Raw genomic sequence first — 25,736 nt, forward strand, 5'->3', positions numbered from 1 at the left:
CCCTTCAGAGGTTTAGAAACCAGTGCCAAGAATGTTGCTCAGCACATGGTAGACATTCAGCAAATACCTGCTGAATGACTTTAAATCACTATAGTTGATACCAAGATCCTCCCTACATACCCCAATAGCAAAGACTACAGAAATAATAGAAAGACTAATTGCTCAATTGATTTACCCATATAAATCAAATCAAAATCTTTCCCCACAAGAGATTAGGCAAATGCTCATTTAAAAATATTGACTTTTCACTGTTATTTAAAAACCTATCAATCCTACACAAATATCACTTAATTGCTTAAGGTCAAACTCTTTTCTGAAATGTGATTTATTAGCACCAGGTAATTTAAAAGTCTAATGACTTATTTTTCTGACCATAAAATCTATATCCAAATTTCTTTTTTCATTAAAACAATCAAAACTAATTGGCTACCTAGAAATAATCATTCCGATAGGGACCAAGTACCTTGGTCTCTACCAAGTACCTTGACAACCATTTATATTTCTTCACGGAGTAAAATATTCTTTAGCATGGGTTCTTTTCATAGTTCACAAATTTAATGTTCACTGTCCTGTGACAGAAACAGCTGTCATATACAGAGCATGCTGGTATCAGGACAGGCCCACAGACCGAGCCCTGTGTCGTGGAAAGAGAAGTTCATGCTGACAGTACATACAGAAAGCTATGCTCATAGTTACCCTCCTCCTCCCGTGATGTAGCTGTAGCCGCCAGTGCCCAGGCCATAACCATACCGCTCTCCCAGAAACACCGGTTCGCTTGAGTCGTAACAGCTAAGCAAGTGCTGGAGCCTGGAGATGCTGAAATTCCAAAGGGAACATAAGCAATAATGACTTAACTCCGAAGTGTGTTCATGGTAAAGAGTTTATGATTCTTACATCCCACTGGTCATACTATAGAATTATATGTACATATGTATAATTATAATAACACTATGAAATCATTTAGAGATGAAATTCAAGTGATTTACAGAAGAAATGCATTTTTTCAAAAAGAGAAAAAAAATCGATGGACTCTGGATATGCCTGGCAACAGGAGAGAAACTAAACAAGGGGCTCCCCAGTTTTAATAAGCCACTGCCAGAACATGGCTGCCTAGTTTGGGCGAATGGGGTGGCAGGTTAATGAAGCAAAGGTTGCCGATGGACCGCTTAGCTCCCTTCTACCAGTCCTATTTCTCAGTAAGCGTGAACCAACTGTAACATCTTTTCAGGTGTATTCGGTGTGGCAGTGCTGACAACACTGACTCCATCTCCGGCCCTCCATCTTGGTCTCGCCTGTAGGGTGCAGGTGGCACCACTTTAGATAACTACCCTGTGATGGGACCACGCCTCTAGCGCCATAAAAGCTGGGGATTACGGTCTGGATATTAGCAGAGAATTGCTGCATATTGCCGTCCCAACCAAACGACCGAACGACCAACCCACGGTAAGTTGTCCTGAGTAAAACCGTGTGAACAGGATGGAGTGGCTTCTTCCATTTTCGGTATTAAAGTGACTTCTAGTCTGGAGGATACATGACTGACCCTCCTCCACCTTCTAACACTTGGTGCTGTGGGAAGGATACTGAAAATCAAACAAGCCATGGGGGAAGCCCATGGTCCGTGAAGGAAACCCCAAGCAGGCTAGCTACCACCCTGTGGGCAGACTTGGCCTGATCTTCTGCGTGTTTCAGACCAGTGTGTGAGGACAGGGATGCCCTAAAAACACCTGAAATGGTGGGTGTTAGGACTGTGGGATACTGGAGAACATGGTATAGTGGTAAATGGATTTGAGACGTCAGAAATGGCCTAAGCCACTGCTCAGCCTGCCTTGTGACAATGATTATACACTGCAGGCATAGTGAGAACTGCAGGCACTTAACTAATCTGATTGGGTAAATGCTAGCATTAAGAAAACCTGGCTTAACAAGGAGGCCGTTCCCTCCCTTGCACTGGACCTCTGTGGAAGAACTGGGGATGAAACAGTGCCATTTCCAGCCAGCATTTTGGTGGCCCAAATGAAAAATTACTTTCCTCTTATATGAATTTCCATATCTCATGGTCAGCCCCACAGGCTAGGTACGGGACTTCAGTATCCATTCTTGTCCCCGGGGTTCAACATCCGACTGCTATAATAGCCACTACAATGGCAGACTTACACGAAACCGAAAGGGAGATCAACTGAAAAACAGGGAAAAATAAAGGATCCTCCCAATGATAAAATGGGGGGAAGGGAGCCTATCGAGAGCTCGTAAACAACAGTAGCAAGATCTAGCGTTATCTGGGACCCCGAGAGAAAATACAAACAACCCATTTCGGTCTTGCTAAGCCTCTAGAAGGCACTGCCTAAGAGAAAGCAGTTTACTTCCTTGAAGGAAGGCTCTAAAAAGCCAGGGGTGTTGCCAAGTGCCCCTCTGCTAATGGCAGAATTTCAGGGGTGGATACCACCCCTGAGACTAGGGAGGTAGGCCAGAGACTACCCCCAGAGACTAGAAGGTAGGCCAGTGTTGCCCTCTCATGCGTGCAATAGAGGGCAACCAGAGGCCCCAGGTGGAATTAACCATTTATTGGTCTTGTACCAGCCAACAGACTGTGCAAGTTCTAATAGTCACTGGCTGAATGCACACTTATCTATGGAAACACTTCAAAATTTGGGGGAGAAATAAAGGCAAAAAGGGTAGTAAGATGAGTACGGGCTTTAGGGATATTGATGCCAAATGTGAGTTGTGAATTGAATGTAAGTTCACATCCAGAAGGGTTTGGCTGGGGCTTGTGGCAAAAACAAAATGGGAAATCAATTACAGTTATTTGTGTAAGCTCAATAAGAACGTGGTCTTGTAGCAGGACACCACTGGAAGAAAATATTCTTGTAACAGGACATTGGAAACGGTGGTTATATTACCAAGGCTGTGACTGGAGGGTGAGACCAAGGTTGATGTTGAGAAGGGCTAGCTTTTCCATGTCTGAAGAAGTTACACCACTTACAGATACCTTATAAAGTCCTTCCACTGTGTTCTAAACCAGAGCTGGCCAGGTCCCACCAAATCCCCAGTTCTCTCATGACATTAATCAATGTTTCCTGAAAAGAGTTGTTCCATGGTCAATTTTGGATTAATTTTTTTAAATTGGCTAAATAATCTTCAATGTTCTCAAGCCTGGTGAGCATCATGCATGTCCAAGACGTGGATTTATCCAGTATTTCTCTAACTTATTAATCACAAATTTTTTAAAATATTTTATTTATTTGACAGAAATCACAACTAGGCAGAGAGGCAGGCAGAGAGAGAGGAGGAAGCAGGCTCCCCGCGGAGCAGAGAGCCTGATGCGGGGCTCGATCCCAGGACACTGGGATCATGACCTGAGCCGAAGGCAGAGGCTTTAACCCACTGAGCCACCCAGGCACCCCATTAATCACAAATTCTTACAGAGAAGTATTAACACCGAGAAGACTGGTGCTCTAGAATTTCATTTTTCCTCCTTTGGGGAATAGGTAGGATATTAAGAAGTCAAAGTGGAGATGCACGAGGTGAAGAGAAGGACCCCTTTCCAATCCTCACTGCTGCATCTTACACAAATAGCCCAGCTATTAGGCTTATTAGCCTAAAGCTGGAAATGAATAAATTTAATGGATGAAAAAATCACTTAAAAATATGGTGCGAAGGGTTTACAAGTTTGCTAATCATGTTTCTACCTGCCTGGAGGTCAAGGCCTCTGACAAAGTTGACAGTTTCTCAGTGGCCAGAAAACGTTCTTTGAAACTGTCCTGTTTGGGGCTCACAAGGTAAACATTTTAGGCACCTAGTTTGGAATCGTCTTCAGGTCAGCTGATAACTCTGAGGGGGAAGGTGAGGAGGTGTGCAGATACCCAGTAAGACACCATTCGGTTATGGAGAATATACTCAAAGATCTCTAAGGCAACTGTGGCCTTCAGCTGGTAAAAGTCTGTGTGAGTTTAAGAAAAACAAAAACAAACAAACAAAAAAACCTCGAAGACCTCTGGGGCCAATTTATATCTACTCCTTGACCTGAGAAGAAATGAAAAGTATTTATCTTCCTCCTGCATATTGTAAAAATGTCAATTCAACCCTCAACTTCTAATTTCTGAGTTAAAATAACTGGGATTTAACATCTCATCTGGTTTTCTTTTCCTTTTAACATCAACCATTTCCCTACCCAGTATCATTTTATTTTTTTTTTAAGATTTTATTTATTTATTTGACAGACAGAGATCACAAGTAGGCAGAGAAACAGGCAGAGAGAGAGAGGAGGAAGCAGGCTCCCTGCCGAGCAGAGAGCCCGATGTGGGGCTCGATCCCAGAACCCTGAGATCATGACCTGAGCTGAAGGCAGAGGCTTAACCCACTGAGCCACCCAGGCGCCCCCCCCCCCAGTATCATTTTAAAGCTGAAGAATCAAACTGAATCTGACAACCATCACATGTTTCATTTTGCTAAAAACTAGAAATGTGGATAAAGCAGATGAATCTCCAGTTCTATCCAAGTGGATTGGCCATTCATCCAGGAAAGGAACTTTTATTTAACAATATGTTACCATTTAGGGCAATTTTAAGGCACAGAAAAAAAAAAAAAAAAACAGTATGGCAACAGGTAAGACTACATGCTACCAAAATCATAATAACACAGCTTAGTGTTGCGTATAGATTTTCTAACAGCATAATACTGATTTGTGTATGTGTAATGGACACATGTTACCTAAGTTTCAGCTGTACAACATAGTGATTTGACAAGTTTATATGTAATGTTACGCTCACCACAAGTATTGCTACTATCTGTCCCATTACATTGCTATTACAGTATCATGGATGGTATGCCTTCTGCTTTTTATTCCCATGGCTCACTCGCTCCATAACTGGAGGTCTGTATCTCCTCTACCCTTCACATATTTTGCCCAACTTCCCATTCCCCTTCTGTCTGGCAATCATTAGTTCTCTGTATTTATTGGTCTGATTCTTTTATTTTACATTCTGTTTATTAGTGGAATCACAAGTCAGACTAAGAAAGACAAATACCTTATTTCATTTAATACCTTCCAGGTCCATCCATGTTGTCACAAATGGCAAGATCTTTCTTTTATAGCCAAGTAATATTCCACCGTGTGTGTGTGTGTATATAAAGATGTGATAAATATCTATCACATCTTTATCCATTTATCTATCAATGCACACTTGGGCTCCTTCCATGTCTTGGCTATTGCAGACAATGCTGCAGTAAACATAGGGGTGCATATATCTTTTCAAATTGGTGTTTTCCTTTTCCCTGTGTAATCACCCAATAATGGAATTATTGGATCATATGGTATCTCTATTTTTGACTTTTTTTTTAAGATTTTTATTTATTTATTTGACAGACAGAGATCACAAGTAGGCAGAGAGGCAGGCAGAGAGAGAGGAAGGGAAGCAGGCTTCCCGCTGAGCAGAGAGCCTGATGCGGGGCTCGATCCCAGGACCCTGGGATCATGACCTGAGCTGAAGGCAGAGGCTTTAACCCACTGAGCCACCCAGGTGCCCCTCTATTTTTGACTTTTTGAGGCAACTTCATACTGTTTTCCACAGTGGTTGCACCAGTTTGTGTTAGCACTAGCAGCGCAAAAGGGTTCCTTTTTCTCTATATCCTTGCCAACACTTGTTGTTTCTTGAATTTGACTTTTGCCATTCGGACAGGTATGAGGTGATACCTCCTGTGGTTTTGATTTTGCACTTCCTCCAAAATTACCGATAGTGAGCATTTTTTATGTGTCCGTTGGCCATCTGTTTGTCTTCTTTGGAGAAATGTCTATCCAGGTGCTCTATTTTTTAATCGGATTGTTTTTTGGTGTAGTAGGACTTCTTTACATATTTTGGATATTAACCCCTTATTGGATAGATCATTTGTAAATATCTTCTCCCATTCAATGGGTTGTCTTTTTGCTTTGTTGATGGTTTCCTTTGCTGTGCATGTTTCCTTTCATTTTGATGCAGTCCCAATAGTTAATTTCTGCTTTTGTTTTCGTCTTAGGAGAGATACCTAGAAAAATATCGCTATGGCCGATGTCAGAGAAATTATTGCTCAAGCTCTCTGGTCGGATTTCTATGGTTTCAGGTATCATATTCATGTCTTTAATACATTTTGAATTTGTGTGTATCGTGTTAGAAAATAGTCCACTTTCCTTGTTTTACATGTTGCTGTCTAGTTTGCCCAGCACCATTTATTGAAAACAGTGACTTTTGCCCATTATATAGTCTCTTCTCCTTTTTCATAGACTAACTGTATTAATGTGGGCTTGTTTCTGGGGTCTCTACCCTGTTCCACTGGTCTATGCATTTGTCTTTATTGCCAATACCATATGGTTTTGATTACTATAGTTTTGTAGTGTATCTTGAAATCTGGGATTGTAATACCTCCAGGTTTATTCTTTTTTATCAGCAATGTCTTGGCTATTTGGGGCCTTCTGTTGTTCCCTACAACTTTTAGGATTATTCTAATTTTAAGAAAAATGTTGTTGATATTTTGATATGGATTATACTGAATCTGTAGACTTCTTTGGGTAATAGGACATTTTGACAATATTCTTCCAACCCAAGAGGATGGAATATCTTTCCATTTGTTTGTGTCACCTTCAATTTCTTTCAACAGTGTTTTATAGTTTTCAGAGTACAAGTCTTTCACCTCTTTGGTAAAATTGTAAATGGGGTGTTTTTAATTTCTTTTTCTGTGACGTTTTTTGTGAGTGTACAGAAACAGTACTGATTTCGGGGTATTAATTTTGAATCTTGCAACTTTAGTGAATTCATTTATTACTTCTAGTAGTTTTTTGGTGGAATCTTTAAGGTTTTCTATCTCTGTCACGTCATCTAAAAGACTGACAGTTGAACTTCTTTACCAATGTGGATGTCTCTTATTTCTTGTCTGACTGCTATGGCTAGGACTTCTAGTACTATGTTGAATAAAAATAGTGAGAGTGGACATCTTTGTCTTATTTCTGATCTTAGGGGAAAAGCTCTCAATTTTTCCCATTGAGGATGATCTTAGTTGTGGGTTTTTAACATATGGCCTTTATTATGTTTGGGTTTAGAAGAAACATACCTCTTTCGTTGAGAGTTTTTATCATGAATGGAACCTTATCAAATGCTTTTTATACATCTATTGAGCTGGTTATATGATTTTTTACCCTTCATTTTGTCAGAATACTGATTTTTTAAAATCCAGATGAAATTCTACTCCAACCTATGGCTTTTATTTTTTAACATTTTATTTGGAAATAGTTTCAAGATTATAGAACAATTCCAAGAGTAGTACAATGGGAAGTACTCTCCTATATCCTTTTCCCATATTTACCAGCTGTTAACTTTACCTATTTGCTTTATCATTCTCTCTCAATCTTTCTCTCTAGATAGATATTCATATTCATATATTCATGTATCTGTGTATATATATGTGTGTAAATGTGCATGTGTGTGCATGAGTTATACACATATATTTTCTCTTTTCTAAAATATTTGGGAGTAAGCCTCATAGATTATGCCCATTTCTCCTAAATACATCAGCGTGTATCTCCTAAGAACAGGTAAAGTAAAGAATTTCAAAAACTTTAACACTGATATAGTAATTTTCTTAAAAAGTTAAATATACACCTACATGTTTCAGCCATGCTACTCATAGGTATTTAGCCAAGACAAATAAATATACAAAGATATATACACAAAAGTTTATAACAGCCTTAATTAGGATTCCAAAACTGAAAATAAATGCTTCTATCTAATCTACCACCCTTATTCCAATTTTATCAATTGACCCAATGTCTGTTATAGCACATCCCCCCTTCAGTATAGAATGCAGCTCAGGATCTCTTATTGCATTTATTTATCATATCACCTTATTCTCTCTTAATCTGCAAATTATTCAGCTTCTCTTTGTCTTTTGTGACACTGGTATTTTTAATAATAAAAGCACCTCCCCTATTTTTAATGGAATGATCCTCCTGTTGGGTCAGTCTGGTGCTTCCTCATGACAAAGTCCAGCATATGCATTCCCAGTCACAGTATTGGATATGTGATGCTGTATCTGACACACGATGTCCTTCTGATCTTCACTGGTGATACCTATTCTGTTCACCCAGTCAAGTTGTCTGGTATCTCCACTGGACAGTTACTATTTTTCCATTGCTATTTTTTAATTCCAGTGTAATTAACATACAATGTTATATTAGTTTCAGGTAACCTAGAAGAAATAGATAAACTCCTAGAAACCTACAGCCTCCCAGAACTGAATCAGGAAGAAACAGAAAATCTGAACAGACTGATTACCAGCAAGGAAACTGAATCCCAGCAAACCAAACTCTAGAACCAGATGACTTCACATGTGAATTCTATCAAACATTTAAAGAAGAGTTAATACCTCTTCTTTCAAACTATTTCATAAAAATAGAAGAGGAAGAAAAGCTTTTCTTCCAACTTCATTCTAGGAGGTCAGCAGTCCCCTGATACCAAAACCAAAGAAAGACACTACAAAAAAGGAGAACTACAGGTCACTATTCCTGATGAACATACCTATTTTCTACTTCTTATAAGCATGAACTCCTTGATCCCTAATTTTAATGGTCATAATTCATTGTTGTCCTTAATTACATGATCTTGTCCAAGATGTGACCAACGGGAAACCATTTTTCCTTCACTGTGATGTTTTCATTTGAAACACAGTTGAGTTCATCTTTTTTTCTCTATCTTTATTAACTTTTCTCCTGTCCTTATCAATTTTTCAAATATGTAAAATATGAGCATGCTTCCCCAACTCAACTGCATTAAAAGATAAATTCAGAAGTATCACACCCTCTCCTACTCCATCTACCCTCTTCTCCCACCCAACCCTTTTAGAAACCAACTTCATGGTTTATTGGTTCAACTGTCCCTCACTTGATTTTGTAAAGATAAGGAGATATAGGTATGCTTTATTTCCTTTTCATTCTTACACAGAGACTAGCTTACTAAATACATTGTGAACTTTGATTTCCAAGAGATACCATTAAATGAGAAAAGCATTCAGTACCAATTTTTCAAGGAAAGAAAATTCTGATTAATTTGAACTTTTTCTCTACCTCATCATTTCTACATGTATCTTTATTATTTCCTTCCTTGTGTTTTTTGGGGGTTGGCTTTGTGATTTTTTTTTTTCCAGCTTTTAGAACTGGGAATTGAACATTTTTATTCTCATTGATTTGCCAGATCTTTATCCATCCCTTTATTTTTAAGCTTTTTGAAGAACTATGTTTATGCAGGTCTCTTATGTAAAAGTACAGAGTTGGGGTTTGCTTTATGAGCCAATTTGAAAAGTTCTTTGGTAAGTTAAACCCATTCAAATTTAGTGAACAACTGATAATATTTGGTTTCAACATGAAATTATTTGGGGTTTTAATTTATTTATTATCTATTTATTGTGTTTCTTTAATTTTTCCTTTAAGAAAAAAAATTTGTGTTGGAAAAGTTTTTCCCATGATCTTATATTTAACTTTTTATGCCTTATTATGCTTTTTTTATTTAACATTTTATTATTAGATCTGTCAGTTTTATATGATACCCTTTGAATCTCATCTCCTAGCTATATAGTAAACCATGATCTTATTCTACTTTCCCTTTTCTTTCCATTTTTTTGAAGTTTCAAGATTCTGCTTTGTCAAACATATTATATTTATATACTATTCCCCTACCCACATCCCCAACCCTGTTTTACAGTTAAATATACGAAATGTCCACCATCAGTCCTCTTGCCCAAATTTCCTCTCTCATTTGCATGAAGTTCTCTAATATATTCCCCAGGAAGGATGCATGTGCATACTGCTCCCTTGGTTTATGGACATTATTTTCCTAGAGACTTGATACTTAAGAGAATCCTAGCTGCACATAAAATTTGTGACTCACAATTTTTTTAGTTTAACATGTTCCTCTACCATTTGTTTCCATACTTAAGTCATTCTGAGAAGTCTGATGCTGGTCCTACTTTCTTGCTCTACAGGTTATTTCGTCATTTTGCCTCAAGACCCAGAGGAAGTTATCGAAGCCTAGTAGTTTACCCAGCGATGTAAAGAAGCTGAAGATCAGAAGCTGAAGTCAATTGTCCAAGGCACCTACTAGGTAGGCCTTTTCAATATATACATTAAGGTCCTCTTTTATTTCTGGTAATTTAAATGTTATTTCTGTTCTTTTTATTTTTTCTTCAGTCAGGAATTCCAATTATACATGTATTGGACTTCATTTTGAACCACTTTTTCCTAACCTTTTTAAGTACCTGACCCCATTTTCTGTATTACTTTCCTAATTTTCATCCATGTCCATCCATTATTAAATTTTCATTTGAATTTATTTACTTTGGGGTATTATAGTATAACTCCAGATATGAATTTGCCTTTTTCTTTCTTTCTTGAGTCTAAAATTCTACCTTCACTTTTTTCCCTTTTTTGAGCACTTCTTTTTTTCAGTTTTTGAATTTTTTTTTCTTAACTAGGCTGTATGACTGCATGGAGCCCAAAGTGGGGCTTAAACTCACCTGAGCTGAGATCAAGAGTTGGATGCTTAACCAACTGAACCTTGTAGGTGCCCCTCAGGTTTTGAATTTCTGACCTGACTCTAAATCTTGCAATTATTCAGGATCATGTCTTAGGAGAAGTCAAAGTTCATGCAATCAAGAATGATCTCAGAGTCTTGCAAGGTAAAAGTGCCAAGCTCAAAATAAAAAACACATTTAAGACCTCATTGGGCAATTAGACATTACTGCTGGTAAATAAGAAAATGTGGCAAAACTTTTAATGTAGATTATACTGAAGATTGATGACATAAGTGAAGTGGTTAGAGATTTAATAAATGCTATACAAGATGTCCTTGAAAAAAGACCCCATTCTTGGAGGCGATTGTGTTCTGCTTGGATGCTCACAGTTTAGTCTAGGGTTCACTGATCTAGAATCAGTATCTGGATCAGCTGGTTTAGTTTTCATCAGATTTGGAAAATATTTTTTTAAGTATTTGTCATGTGCCCTTTTTGGGGACTCCAAATTGCATATATACAAAGCCACCTGAGATTGTCCCACAACTCAGATATGTTCTGTTCACTGATTTTAAATTACTTATCTTTGTGTTTCCTTTGGATAGTTACTATTGCCATGTTCTCAAGTTCACTTGTATTTTCTTCTGAAATATCTAATTTTCTGTTAATCTCATCCAGTGGATTTTTCACCTCAGAAAATACAGTTTTCATCTCTAGAAGCTCGGTTTTGTTATACCTTTCATGTTCCTTTTTTAATAAATGGAAGAGTTATTAAGCTATAACAGAACTGGTAGTTATAACAACTAGTTAACACTGTCATTTCTAGCATAATTTCAATCAACTGATTTTTCTAATTATATGTGTGTTTTTCCTGCTGCTTTGCATGTCTGGTAACTTTTGACTGAATGCCAAACATTATAAATCTCTGTTGGGTTATGGATATTTTGGTGTTTCTAGAAATCTTCTTGAGCTTTGTTCTTGGATCCAGACTAGTTACTTGGAAATAGTTTGCTATTTGGGGGCCTTTTAAGGTCTATTAGGCAGTACTGGATGGAGCAGTACTTAATCCAACCTTAACTGTTTCCTGCTATTAAAGCAAGATATTTCTATATTCTTTACCCAATACCCTATGGATCCAGAATTTACCAGTCTGGCTGGTGGGAACAGGTACTCTACTGAGCCCTGTGTGTTGGCCACCATCCCCTCTCATCATTTTGGCTGGTTCTTTCCCCAGCCTCCAGTAGTTTCCTCACACACATTTGTACTGAACTCTGGTTCAGTACAGATCTCTGGTGTTCTTCAGTGCATCTCTCCCTCTCCAGTGCTATGTCCTGCAAACTAATGGCCTGTCACCCCAGGCTCTCAGCATCATCTCTTCAACTCAAGAGTTGGCCAGATTCTACCTAGGTTCCCAACACCTCCCCACCCCGCAGAGGAATGCTCAGCAGCTATTTACACTTCCTTAAGGCATTTAGCTGGGGCTGCCATAGAACTCATCCCCTATGTTTCACATGTCTCAGGGGTCACTGTCCTTTGTTGCCTAATGTCCAGTGTCTTAAAAACCCTTATTTCTTATATTTTGTCCTTTTGGGGGAGTTGTTTCAGATGTAAGGGTAAATCTAATCCCTGTTACTCCATCTTGGCCAGAAGAAAAGTACTCATCATAGCTTCCGCATATGAATATATGTAGGATTTAAAGCTATCCAAGGATGAGAAAGAATCCTTACCTTATTAATGTATCATCATCCACAATGACCAACCATGCAATTTTGTCATGGCTGTGATTCAGAAATTTTTCCAAAATAGCAAATGTCTTTCCACAATGACCTAGGAAAGGCAAGAAGAAAACTTACAGTGTAATATTGTCTTTAAAATGCACATATAATTCATTTTAGGGGGAGCCTGGGTGGTGTAGTTGGTTAACCATCCAACTCTTGGTTTCAGCTCAGGTCATGATCTCGGGATCATGAGAGAAGGAGCCCCACACTGGGCTCTGCACTCAGCAGGGAGTCTGAGTTTCTCTTTCCCTCTGCCCCTCCCTACCCCCCACACTCTCCTTTTCTCTAAGTAAATTTTTTTAAAAAATTTAAAAATAAAATACATATATAATTCATTTCAGATTATTTAAAGTTTTAAAAGCTTAAATCCTGACATATACACAAATAGAAATTTTAAAAATTAGCCTTTTCTCATTTTCATAGACATAGTGAACCAGTGGGAACTTCAGAGATCATGAAGTCTAAGCCATTTATTTCACACATGGGGGAAATGAGAGACCCAGAGAGAGGAGGTCACTTAGTTAATCTGAGGCAGAGCTAGGACTAGTATCTTTGCCTCATAGAAACTACAGAAGCTTGGCACCTTTCTTTAAGTATATTCTGAAGGAACTGTTAGAACCCTAAGCATTACAACTTGGGAAACAATGGTACAAAAGTAAAATATTACATCTCCATTCATTTACTTTGTAAATATTTGCTATTAAGTTTCCAGTATGCCAAATACTGTGGCAGGTTCTACTCTAAAAGCACAGTATGGACTAAGAGTTACAGCTCTTCAGATGCCAACAGATAAAGGTCAGTGCTTTAAGGGAAAATGCTGGGTCCCAAGATAAGAATAAAATGCCTGGGAAGAGAACTCAAATCAATAAATAACAATATACACCTGATTTCAACAAAATATTTGGTGACACAATAGAGAATAAGCTAATATTAACAATATTAAACCATTCAATGTGACCTTTATTTTCATTTTTCTTGATCTCTTTATATATTTTTAACCATTATTTGAAAGCTACCTCAAACTCCTATAGGAACAAGGTAGAGTATAAATAGCAATAATAATGTCAGACTAAACAAATTAAGAACTCAAATAAGGAATATGTGAATAAATGATTATGAAAAAGCAACTTATATTGAAATCTAAAAAGCCAGCTTAACCAAAACACCTCAATCTAAAATTATTTTTCCAGAGCCCGGGGAAGATGGCAGAGGAGTGGGGGACCCTAGTTTCATCTGGTCCCAGGAATTCAGCTAGATAGCTATCAAATCATTCTGAACACCTGTGAACTCAACCGGAGATCTAAGAAAAGAATCGCTGCAATTCTACAAATAGAAAAGCAATCACTTTTTGCATGGTAGGAGGTGCGGAGAAGTGAACTGAGGCGATATATCAGAGGATAAACCCTGGGGGGGTAGGAGCCTCCATAAGCCAGGTACCGGAAAGTGCTATAGCAGTGGGGTGCAAAATCAGAACTTACAAAAATCTGTTCCCATGTGCCTAAAAGGTGCTCAGGTGGTGAAGCAGGCAGAATACCAGGTGAGACAGCATGGTCTCAGGATCCCCAGGATCACCAAAAGAATGGGGGTGCCTGAGTGCGGCAGAGTTCCCAAGCATCGGAGAAGGGAAGTCAGCTGCAATCAGGGAGCTCCGGAGTGAGCTCTCAGTTCCGTGTTGCTATAAACCATAAACCACAGCATGGTCGGTGGACTGCTGTCTGAGCAGGGGTGAGTGTCCCCTCTTTGCTCCCGGGCAGTGGCACATGTGTGCGCTGCAGGAGTCTGTAAAGTTTGGAGACTCCACAGGGTCCTGCGCCTAAGATTAAAATGCTTGGTTACAGGCTGGGTGAACACAGAGTGCAGAGGGAAACCAGGGAGATGAGACTGACTGACTGCTTTTCTGTGAGGGCTTACTGAAGAATGTGGGGTGCAAATTGTCAACTCTGGGGCTGAAGACCGGGGCACAACCGTTTTCATCCTCTAAAGCGGCGTGTAAAGCCTTCAGGGAACAAAAGCCACAAAGAGCAATCTGAAGCAGCTTACACTCAGTCTGGCCCCCTAGCAAGGGGCGGGGCAACAGCAAGGGGCAGCAGGCCCCTCCCCCAGAAGACCTGCTGGAACATCAGGCCAATACCAAGTTTATGCAACACTTAGAACGACAACTCCAGCACTAGGGGAAAATAGAATATAGAATTTGAGGGTTTTGTCTCATTCATTAGGCTTTTAGTTTGATTTTTTTTTCCTTCTCAACTAGTTTCTTATTTTATCAACCCTTTTAAGTCTTTTTTAATTTTAATTTTTATATTTTACATATATATTCTTCATTTTTGGCCTCCTTTCATCATATTCAATTTTATTTCTACATATATGTAAGTTTTTCTTTACAATTTTAGGATTTATTTTCTAACAAATAGACCAAAATACTCCCAGGACCTAGTGTATTACTCAGTTCGGTCCACCTGTTTGATTATATTCTTTTTTCCTTTTTTGGTTTCTGATCTCCTCTGATTTGTTTAGTACATATTTTCCTGGGGTCATGGTTGATATTTTTGTATTTTGTTCCCTTGTTCATCTGTTCTTCTCTGGACAAAATGACAAGATGGAAAAATTCACTGCAGAAAAGAGAACAAGAGGCAGTACTAACTGCCAGACACTTAATCAATATGGATACAAGAGAGATATCAGAGCTAGAATTCAGAATAACGATTATAAAAATACATCCAGATTGAAAGTAAGGGGGTTGAAAACCATTTATCATGCTAATGGACACCAAAAGAAAGCTGGGATCTGGAGGGAGACAAACCATAAGAGACTCTTAATCTCACAAAACAAACTGAGGGTTGCCGGGGGGAAGGGGATAGGGAGAAGGTGGTGGGGTTATGGACATGGGAGGGTATGTGCTATGGTGAATGCTGTGAAGTGTATAAACCTGGCGATTCACAGACCTGTACCCCTGGGGCTAATAACACATTATATGTTTATAAAAAAATTTTAAAATTATTAAAAAAAACACATAAATCACAAAAAGAAAATTGAGATATTTAACTACTTTGAATAAAATAATTTTGTTCATTAAAAGAAAAAAACAAAACAAAAGAAAGCTGGGGTGGCAATCCTTTTAGCAGACAAAATAGATTTTAAACCAAAGACTATTAACAGATGAAGACGTTCACTAAATCATAAAGGGTCTATCCAACAAGAAGATCTAACAATTGTAAATATTTATGCCTATCCCTAACTTGGGAACAGCCAATTATATAAACCAATTAATAACAAAATTAAAGAAACACATTGATAATACAATAATAGTAAGGGACTTAAACACCCCACGCATGGCAATGGACAAATCATCGATGCAGAAGATCAACAAGGAAACAAGGCACATTGGACCAGATGAACTTCACAGGTATATACAGAGCATTCCATCCTAAAGCAACCAAATACACATTCTTCTCAAGTGCATATGGAACATTCTCCAGAACCGATCGCATACTGAGTGACAAATCAGATCTCAACCAGTACCAAACGATAGGAATTATTCCCTATTTTCAGACCATAATGCTTTAAAACTTGAACTCAATCACTAGAGGAAATTAAGAAGGAGAACAAGCACATAGAGGTTAAAGAGCATCCTATTAAAGAATGAATGGGTCAACCTGGAAATTAAAGAAGAATTTAAAAAATTCACGGAAACAAATGAAAATGAAAACACAACTGTTCAAAATCTTTGGGATGCAGCAAAGGCAGTCCTAAGAGGGGATTATATAGCAATACAAGTCTTTCTCAAGAAACAAAAGTTTCAAATACAGACCCTAACCTTACATCTAAAGGATCTGGAGAAAGAAAAGCAAATAAAGCCTAAACCAAGCAGGAGAAGAAAATGAATAAGATTAGAGCAGAACTCTATGAAATAGAAACCTAACGAAGAGTGGAATATATCAAAACTATGAGCTGGTTCTTTGAAAGAATTAATAAAATAGATAAATCCCTGGCCAGACTTATCAAAAAGAAAAGAGAAAGGATCTAATTAATAATATCATGAATGAAAGAGGAAAGATCAAAACCAAAAACCAAAGAAATAAATTATAAAAACATATTATGAGCAACTACATGCCAGCAAATTAAGCAATCTGGAAGAAATGGATGCATTCTGGGAGATTTATAAACTACCAAAACTCAAACAGGAAGAAATAGAAAACCTGAGCAGACCCATAACCAGCAAGGAAATTGAAGCAATAATCACAAATCTCCGAACAAAAAAGAGTCCAGGGGAATTCTACCAAACATTTAAAGAAGAATTAATACCTATTCTTCTGAAGCTGTTTCAAAAAATAGAAAAGGAAGGAAAACTAATAAACTCATTCTATGAGGCTACCATTACCTTGATCCCAAAACCAGACAAAGACTCCAACCAAAAGGAGAATTAGAGACCATTATCCCTGATAAACATGGATGGCAAAATTCTCACAAAAATACTAGCCAGTAGGTTCCAAGAGTACATTAAAAGGATTATTCACCACCACCAAGTGGGATCTACTCCTGGGCTGCAAGTGTGGTTCAACATCCACAAATCAATGTGACACACTACATTAATAAAAGAAAGGACGAGAACCATATGATCCTCTCAAGAGATGCAGAAAAAGCATTTGACAATACAGCATCCTTTCTTGATTAAAACTCTCCACATGTAGGGATAGAGGGAACATAGCTCAATATCATAAAAGCCATCTACAAAAAGCCCACAGCAAATATCATTCTTAATGGGGAAAAAGTGAGAGTTTTTCCCCTATGGCCAGGCACACAACAGGGATGCCCACTATCACCACTGTTGTTCAACAGAGTACTAGAAGTCCTAGCCTGAGCAATCGGATAACAAAAAAAGACAAAAGGCATCTGAATGGGCAAATAAAAAGTCAAACTCTCACTCTTCACTGATGACATGATACTCTCTGTGTGGAAAACCCAAGACTCCACCCTAAAATTGCTAGAACTTATAGTGCACAGAATTCAGATACATTTCTATACACTAACAATGAGACAGAATAAAGGGAAATTAAGGAATCGATCCCACTTACAATTGCATCAAGATACCTAGGAATAAACCTAGCCAAAGATGCAAAGGATCCATACTCTATAAACTGTAGAACACTCATAGAAGAAACTGAAGGAGACAAAGAAATGGAAAAATGTTCCATGGTCATGGATTGGAAGAACAAATATTGTTAAAATGTCTATGCTATCCAAAGCAATCTATACATTCAATGCAATTCCTATCAAAGTACTATCAACATTTTTCACAGAGGTGGAAGAAATAATCCTAAAATTTGTATGGAACCAGAAAAGACCCTGAAGCCAAAGGAAAGTTGAAAAAGAAAACCAAAGCTGGTAACATCACCATTCCAGACTTAAAGCTCTATTATTAAGCTGTAATCATTAAGGCAGTATAGTGTTGGCATAAAAACAGACACATAAATCAGTGGAACAGAATAGAGAGGCCAGAAATAGACCGTCAACTCTATGGTCAACTAATCTTCGACAAAGCAGGAAAGAATGTCCAGTGGAAAAAAGATAGTCTCTTCAACAAATGGTTCTGTCACATGCAGAAGAATGAAACTGGACCATTTTCCTACACCATACACAAAAAATAAACTCAAAATGGATGAAAGACCTAAATTTGAGATAGAAATCCATCAAAAGCCTAGAAGGAAACATGGGCATCAACCTCTTTGACCTCAGCCACAGCAACTTCTGGCTTGACAGGTCTTCAAAGGCAAGAGAAACAAAGGCAAAATGAGCTATTGGGACTTCAACAAGACAAAAAGCTTTTGCACAGCAAAGGAACCAGTCGACAAAACCAAAGACAACCAACAGAATGGCAGAAAATATTTGCAAATGACATATCTGATAAAGGGTTACATACATAATCGATAAAAAACTTATCAAACTCAAAACCCAAAGAACAGTGCTCGCTTCAGCAGCACATATACAAAACCCAAAGAACAAATAATCCAGTTAAGGTATGAGCAGAAGACATGAACAGACATTTCTCCAAAGAAGACATACAAATGGCCAACAGACTCATGAAAAAATGCTCAACATCACTCAGCATCAGGGAAATATAAATCAAAACCATAATGCGATACCACCTCACACTAGTCAGAATGGCTAAAATCAACAAGTCAGGAAACAACAAATGTTGGTGAGAATGCGGAGAAAGGGGAACCCTCTTACACTGCTAGTGGGAATGCAAGGTGGTACAGCCACTCTGGAAGAAATATGGAGTTTCCTCAAAAAGTTAAAAATTAGAGCTACCTTACAACCCAGCAATTGCACTACAGGGTATTTACCCCAAAGATGCATATGTAGTGATCTGAAGGGGCACTTGCACCCCAATGTTCATAGCAGCAATGTCCACAATAGCCAAATTATGGAAAAAGCCCAGAAGTCCATCGACAGATGAATGGATGAAGAAGATGTGGTATATATATACAATGGAATACTATGCAGCCATCAAAAGAAATGAAATCTTGCCATTTGTGACAACATGGATGGAACTAGAGGGTATTATGCTTAGCAAAATAAGTCAATCAGAGAAAGACAACTATCATATGATCTCCCTAATATGAGGAAGTGGAGATGCATCGGGGGCGGTCTCGGGGGTAGGAAAAGAATAAATGAAACAAGATTGGATCAGGAGGGAGACAAACCATAAGAGACTCTTCATGTCACAAAACAAACTGAGGGGGGCTGGAGGGAGGGGGTAGGGAGAGGGTGGTGGGGTTATGGACATTGGGAAGGGTATGTGCTATGATGAGTGCTGTGAAGTGAGTAAACCTGGTGATTCACAGACCTGTACCCCTGGGGCTAATAATACATTATATGTTTATAAAAAAAAAATTTTTTTTTAAAGATGTGGTATGTATGCAATGGAATAGTACTCAGTCATCAAAAAGAATGAAATCATGCCATTTGCAATGACATGGATGGAACTAGAGGGCATTATGCTAAGGAAAGTAAGTCAATCAGAGAAAAATAATTGTATAATTTCAGTCATAAGTGGAAGTGAAGAAACAAAACAGAGAGAGCATAGAGAAAGGGAAGGAAAAATAAAACAAGACAGAGTCAGAGAGGGAGACAAACCATAAAAGACTCTTAACTATAGGAAACAAACAGTTGCTAGAGGGGAGGTGGGTGGGAGGATGGGGTAACTGGTTGATGGGCATTAAGGAGGGCACTTGATGTAATGGGCATTGGGTATTATGCAACTAATGAATCCCTGAATTCTACCTCTGAAACTAATAATATACTATATGACAATTAATTGAATGAAATACAATTAAAAATACAATCATGTCTCCAGAACAAAGCAATAGACAGACTCAGTAATATATTTAAACTTGTCAGAAGAATGGTATATCTGATTCTACATTGTACACTATCAATCAAGACATTATAAAAGACATGACTATGAAATAATCCAGATAAATTACTCGATAAAACAAGACAATGAACTTACTTCTTTTTCTATTCATAAAAGGGTATGGGAAAGTAGAAAACTAAAGAAAAACGTGTGGCAGGAACACTAGATAAAAATTAAGATAAAGAGCATCTGAAGGTAAAGTGGCCAAATGCCTACCTCTATTTTTCTGAAATAAAAAAAATTTTAATTAGAAAGTCTGCAATCTGAAGAGAAAAACAGGTGTAATACCAATAATTACTCACTAAAATTTAACAAAATACATGACTCTTGTGGAGCTTATGCCCCACATAACCAGGGTAGGATGTGGTTAAGCGCTACTGGAGAGGGGTATACAAAGTGTGAGACCCTAAGCTCCATGAGGAGAGAAACCATAGGCTTTGTTCCCGCTGTCTCTGCTTCTGGGGCTTTGGCAGCTGGTAAATAGTAGCCACAGAACAATCCTGGCCAGTTAAACCACTGAGGAGAAACTTTGTGTGGCAAGATGATAAATTAACTTTGGACACTCCATTATGGCCACAGTGAATTATGAAGGTATAAAAAAACCGTTAAGTAATCCTAATTGTCATGTGTTCAGTCATATCATTATGGCCCTAACAACTTACGACCTTTCTTGGTACTTATAAAGCAGCTATTAATCCAAGAGAATTGGTCCCTATCCATGAGTAAAGATGCCGGGAGGGGAGAAAGTGAAATTACATAAGGCAAATATCATAGTATTTATAAGATATTTCATTTTTATCCTAATTTAGGATAATGATGGACATTCTGAATAAGAGTAGTACAAATTAAGGACTCACCTCTATCTGTATTGGGAATCCCCAGATCTACTGTAGGAATGGAACTTTCTATGTGATCACTGTAGTATTCAATGACACTTGCCTGGCCCGCCCACGTCTGCTTTACAATGGGGACTGAAAAAATGAGAGAAGTGACAGTCACCAGCACAGTTCTGAAGGAAAGCTTAGCACCATGAAGCATAATCACCTATTAAGGAAGAGAACCTTAATTTGTTCTTCTTCGGGTATCCCAACCTGCTTGCTTTTCCTACTCCAAGAAATGTCGGGTTGTTGCTCGATGACAGCACCTGCATGGAACCCTCTTTTTGAGATGTTTTCAGTGTATGTTAGAGCCCAACACTTCCCATTCCTGATGATTCCTCATTCCTCGAGCCCATGTAGTGATCCATTTCCTAGTCTGATTACACTGAAGTATTTTAATTTTTTAATTTTCCTCTTTCCCCATAGGCTATTTCATTTAAAATTCACAACTGGATTTTTCAAATGCTTCTTAGAGGGGTGGGGAATATTCTGTGTTTCTGGCTGAGATGCACATATGTCTCCCTTAGGATGGGGATGGGGGCTTCTCAAATGACACACGTCCCCACCCAACGATTCCAAAAGAACCACGCAATCCTACCCAGGGCTTGACCCTACCACTGAGAACCACTGCCTGGGAGAACTGATATTCTTTATGCTATACTTCTGAAAAAACGTGGAAGAAGAAAGGTTGAGAACCACTACAGATTTCTGACCTCAACCACAAACAGACAAATTGTTTCAATTAAAGAAACACAAACAACAGAAAACTTTCCCAGTTTTCTCTAATTTAGAGCTACTTTTAAGTTTCACCTATCTCCACATTTGACAGAATTCTTCCTGATCACTGATATTAATTCACCTGACCAAACAGCTGCATAATTATTTTCTTATATACTTTTTTTTTAGCTACTGTCTGTGCATCTCTAAATTTTGAGAAGAGGTTTCTGTTGTTTCAATAGAAAAAAAAAATCGTCATATCTCGATTATAAACCCTGGGAATTTAAGAACCTCCACTCCAGTGAACTAAATCTTCGGGTCAGTATTTTGAGATTTTATCAGGTCATTTATCTTTCCCTTTTTCCCAGCACAAATAAAAATATATGCAAACACTCCCAATGCAATGCCAACCTTAAATGTTTAGCTATGCAAGTCAACAAACTCAGAGTCAAAGTCAGACAGCCTTTGTATATAAAACACAAAAGGGCACCATTTTATCCATTATTCACCGGCTTTTAAGACAGACAGACCTATGAATTCTGGACATTTGTTACAATCTCTAAGTTACCTATTTTAACCCACTAAATAACTTCTAGGGCTTAAAATATAATTTTTCTGCAATCCTGAAAATGCAGAGATTTCTTCATGTCAAAATGGACAAAGATGCATAAATAACAGATAAGGCTGCCTGAGCAGGTAGGGAGGGGGAAGAAAAACAAATCCTCTTCTACTTTCACATTCTAACACAATGAAAGCCTTCACCTTGTCACCACAGTGGCAGTCTGCCATGGGTATCACACGTAGGAGGACTTACCCAGAAAGTGCTCCCGGCAGCCTGCTGCCGCTAATTCACTCCTGGGTAAAATGTCCTCCCTTGCGTGATGCTGGAAGAAGCTGTGAGGAAAGGTCAAGAATTTTCCTCAGTCCCCAGCCCTCAACTGTGCAAAAGTCTGCTTTTGCTGTCCTCAGCCGTTAGCCTCTAGTTCCCTTTTGCTCTAATGGCTTTATTAAACAGCAGAGATGTTTCTTCTCGGCTGATTTAAATGACATTAAAATCAAGTGTGAGTGACTTCTTTGCGGTACCTAACTACTTGCTTTCAGTTCTTGTTTGAAACAGCTGAAACAGAAATTTCACTAAAGGGAAGAATTCCTATACGAATAGTTCCCCATAGCAGGCAAGTGCCCAGGATGTAGTAGATACTCAATAAATAGTTGAATTTTGTAGAAGTTCCCACAAAAAGGCTTCAGGCTATCTCTGGAACTAGTTTAAAGGAAGGTTTTATTCATAAAGGCAATTCATCATTTGGTACAAGACTATTGCCACCATCACCAATTGTATAAAAATACACCAGCCATTTTAATATAGTAGGATGCTATGATTCTATAATCCCAAAAGCATTCAACAATTTTTATCATCTGTCACCTAATCACTATAGCTCCTGAAGCGTTTGTCATATCTGCCAGCTATAAAGAATTCAAAGCTAAGGCTAAGTCTTCTATAACAGCAGGTAAAACCTTTACCTTTAACTAGGGTGGATCCTAAATTACCTAAAACTTTTAGAGTATTGGTCGATTTTATTAGCAATGTTTGAATTCTAAATTGAATTCATTCTAGTTATAAAATATTTTATACTGAGGCACTGGGTTCCCAAGTATATTAAACTGTGAGAAAATACTTCAATATAGTTACTTGATCTATTATCTCATTTTCAATACAGAGAAGCATACTTTCTACCCCCTAATAAAACACTAGTGAATGCCTCTTTCAAGAAGGCTTACCACAGGATAACTTGCAATTGGAGCGAAGTGAAACTTGTGCTATTAAAGAAAAAACAATCCCCGCTGCACAGATGGCATAAATCTTCCACATGGCTTTACAGACTCGAAGCAGGAGATGTGTCTCGCGAGGAGGCACAGAACACACATTTTTACCCCTGGTGAATTTACTTGCAAAACTGATTACAAATGAAAATGCACTAGAACTTAAGCACTGTACAAAGACTACCACACAATCAAATGTGAATGACTCTCGATGTTAAGAAATCTGCTATTTTCACTCGACAAATAGACTTCCTGTCTTCATATACACGTCAGTGACAAAACCCTGCTTGCTCCTCTCTCCTCCGAAAAGGGTTAGAAACACACACCCCGATTTTAGAGATGAGGTGTACCTAAGCCTGAAAGGCATCCCTCGGGGCTGGTCTAAAACAACACATTCGGGCAATCTTGGAACCTCTCTATCTGTTCAACAGCCAGGGGGCGATCTGAGCGGGGCAGCCCCCGACTCCCTCCCTCTCTTCAATAATCTAATGACATCGTTTGAGCTGCACTATAATCCACGCCTCATGTCTGAAATAAGCAGACTGCAGCCCAGGACCTGTCAGCCTCTCTAACCATACACGTCTTTCCATAAGTCTGCTCAGATGGGCCTCTTCCAGATAAGATGCCTGCTGTAAAGGTAACAGGGTGTTTTTTGTTTTTTCAATCTGAAAGGAATAAAGTGTTTATTTTTAGGTGCTCAGGAAGCTGTGAAAAGGAACGAAAGGCTGAGCAAATAGCAATTTTACCTCATTAATCAGGGGGACTGCAGCGGGAGAGCCTCTCACGACCCAGCACTTGAAGAACAAAGCGGTGACTGCCACCAGATACTTAAGACACGCACAGGAACGGCGTGGCAAACTGGTGCAGAGAGAATTCTTAACATTTTCTGACAGCTCACGTCACACAGTAGAAAAACACATAACCCAAGAGGAAGTGAACAAGCTGAATATTAAAACTCCAGAGACCTTCTCCTTGCTTAAATATAATTTTACATGCTATGCCTAATTTGCTTTATATAAGACGTTTAAAGTTTCTTTAAAACCCTACTAACTGCTTGCATCTCAAGAGCGTGTTGCTATTTCGATGGTGTCAATATGTATTTCTTTCTTAAGCCAAAAGATAGAATATATTTTTGCTGTGTCCTAAGAATGCTTTATTACATTTAAATCAGAATCCGGACACAAAGCAGTTACAAAAGTGCTTGTTTCACCGTTAAGCAAAAAAGGTACAAGATGTTAAGTAATTTTTTTTAAATTTCAGAACTTGCCTTATTACCATTCTTCATTAAGAATATAAAAAATGAGTTCAGTGTGTATTTTCCCTTGCCAAATTGACAGGAGCCTTTAACAGAACGTGCCATCCCTCACCCTTACCCTAGACATGGCCAGCATTGTAAGGAGCCAGGAATGGGGGACATCTCAAGGGGTCTTCTGCTGTCCCCAGGGGCAGTGCACCCACAAGTGAGAACCTGCCACCAGATACATCACCAACAGTATAGCCAACTCTCAGTTTTTCAAAGATAAATATAAAGTCTTATCTATGGGTTTTTTTTTCCCTTTTCATTTGGCCTTTGTAACTTCAAGGGTTTCTATCACAAAGTTCATGGGGAAAGAATGAAGAAAAAACCCACCCCACTCCATGTACTTGGCTTGACTAGAGCAGTCAAATGCTTGGACAGGAGTGGCAGCCTGAATGCCCAGCTTGCTTTATATTTTAGATCCTCTGTGGATTTCAACTTCTGGCTCTCCCCCCTTGCTACTGAAAATAAAAAGCCTACTTTCCCACCTTCTGGCCAAGTCAAAAATGACCTTGAGCCTAGCAGAACGTCAACATGAATATCCAATACTATTTATCAAGTGTTAAGACTGTAATACATCCAAGGAGATGACAGTACAGCTGTGCTGTGGCAGAAGGAATTGGAGATTTGGAGCCAGAAACCCCGAATCCCAGCTCTCCTACTCAACAGTCTACAAGAACAGGGGCCAGCTGCATCTTGTCCCACACTCAGCTTTCTCTACATGATCAAAGAAATAACATTAATTATCACATCATCAGGAATTGTCAGCATGAAGGCAGATGATACAATGTATGTAAAAAAACACCCAGAAAATGTAAAGATGAGCAGACGCAGTTAATACAGTGTTGTCCTTGTAACTAATAGGATTACTGGATAATTCTCTGGGCCAACCGTGGTTAGACTAGCCTTCCCAAAGAAGGAGAGGAGCCCAGTGGCCTCGCAGGCTCGCTTCCATCCAGCGATATGGACATCAAAGTCGCTAAAATCCTGCTGCCTCAACATCTTTTCAAACAAACATTCAAGTTTATAGATGGCTTGCCACAGAAACCCAACCGTGAAAGCCTCATAATATCTTTTAATTAAGTCTCAGGCTTCAATGACCCCAGATTCAGATTCATAGCAATGAATCAATGCATCCAGCTTTGGGAGGTTTGGTTTTAATGCTCCTAACAGGCTTTTTAGATTTGTAATTTTTAAAGACCTTTGACTTGAAATTCAAATATAAAAGCATTTGATGGATACCTGAAAAGATTATCTGACCCTGATGCAATAAGAAAGCAATAAAATAGATCATTCAAAATTAC

The 25,736-nt window shown here is 38.5% G+C and overlaps 1 protein-coding gene across 5 annotated transcripts in view; it reads right to left on the reverse strand.

Moving 5' to 3' along the window:
- B3GLCT (beta 3-glucosyltransferase) overlaps positions 1-25,736 on the reverse strand; it is a 115,685-nt gene that overhangs the window by 20,672 nt on the left and 69,277 nt on the right. For 4 of the 5 annotated variants that reach the window (XR_013966577.1, XM_080799148.1, XM_080799149.1 and 1 more), the window contains exons 11-13: positions 20,577-20,690; positions 12,252-12,351; positions 697-816 (exon numbers count right to left, since the gene is read on the reverse strand). Coding sequence is in view for 4 of the 5 variants with exons in the window: in XM_080799148.1 (XP_080655274.1) it covers positions 697-816; positions 12,252-12,351; positions 20,577-20,690 (334 nt within the window). In the remaining variant the exon portion in view is untranslated. The remainder of the gene's footprint in view (positions 1-696; positions 817-12,251; positions 12,352-20,576; positions 20,691-25,736) is intronic. The other variant, XM_080799150.1, reaches the window with a different exon arrangement.

Source organism: Martes martes (genome assembly GCF_963455335.1).
Source record: "Martes martes genome assembly, chromosome: 3".
NCBI lineage: Eukaryota > Metazoa > Chordata > Mammalia > Carnivora > Mustelidae > Martes > Martes martes.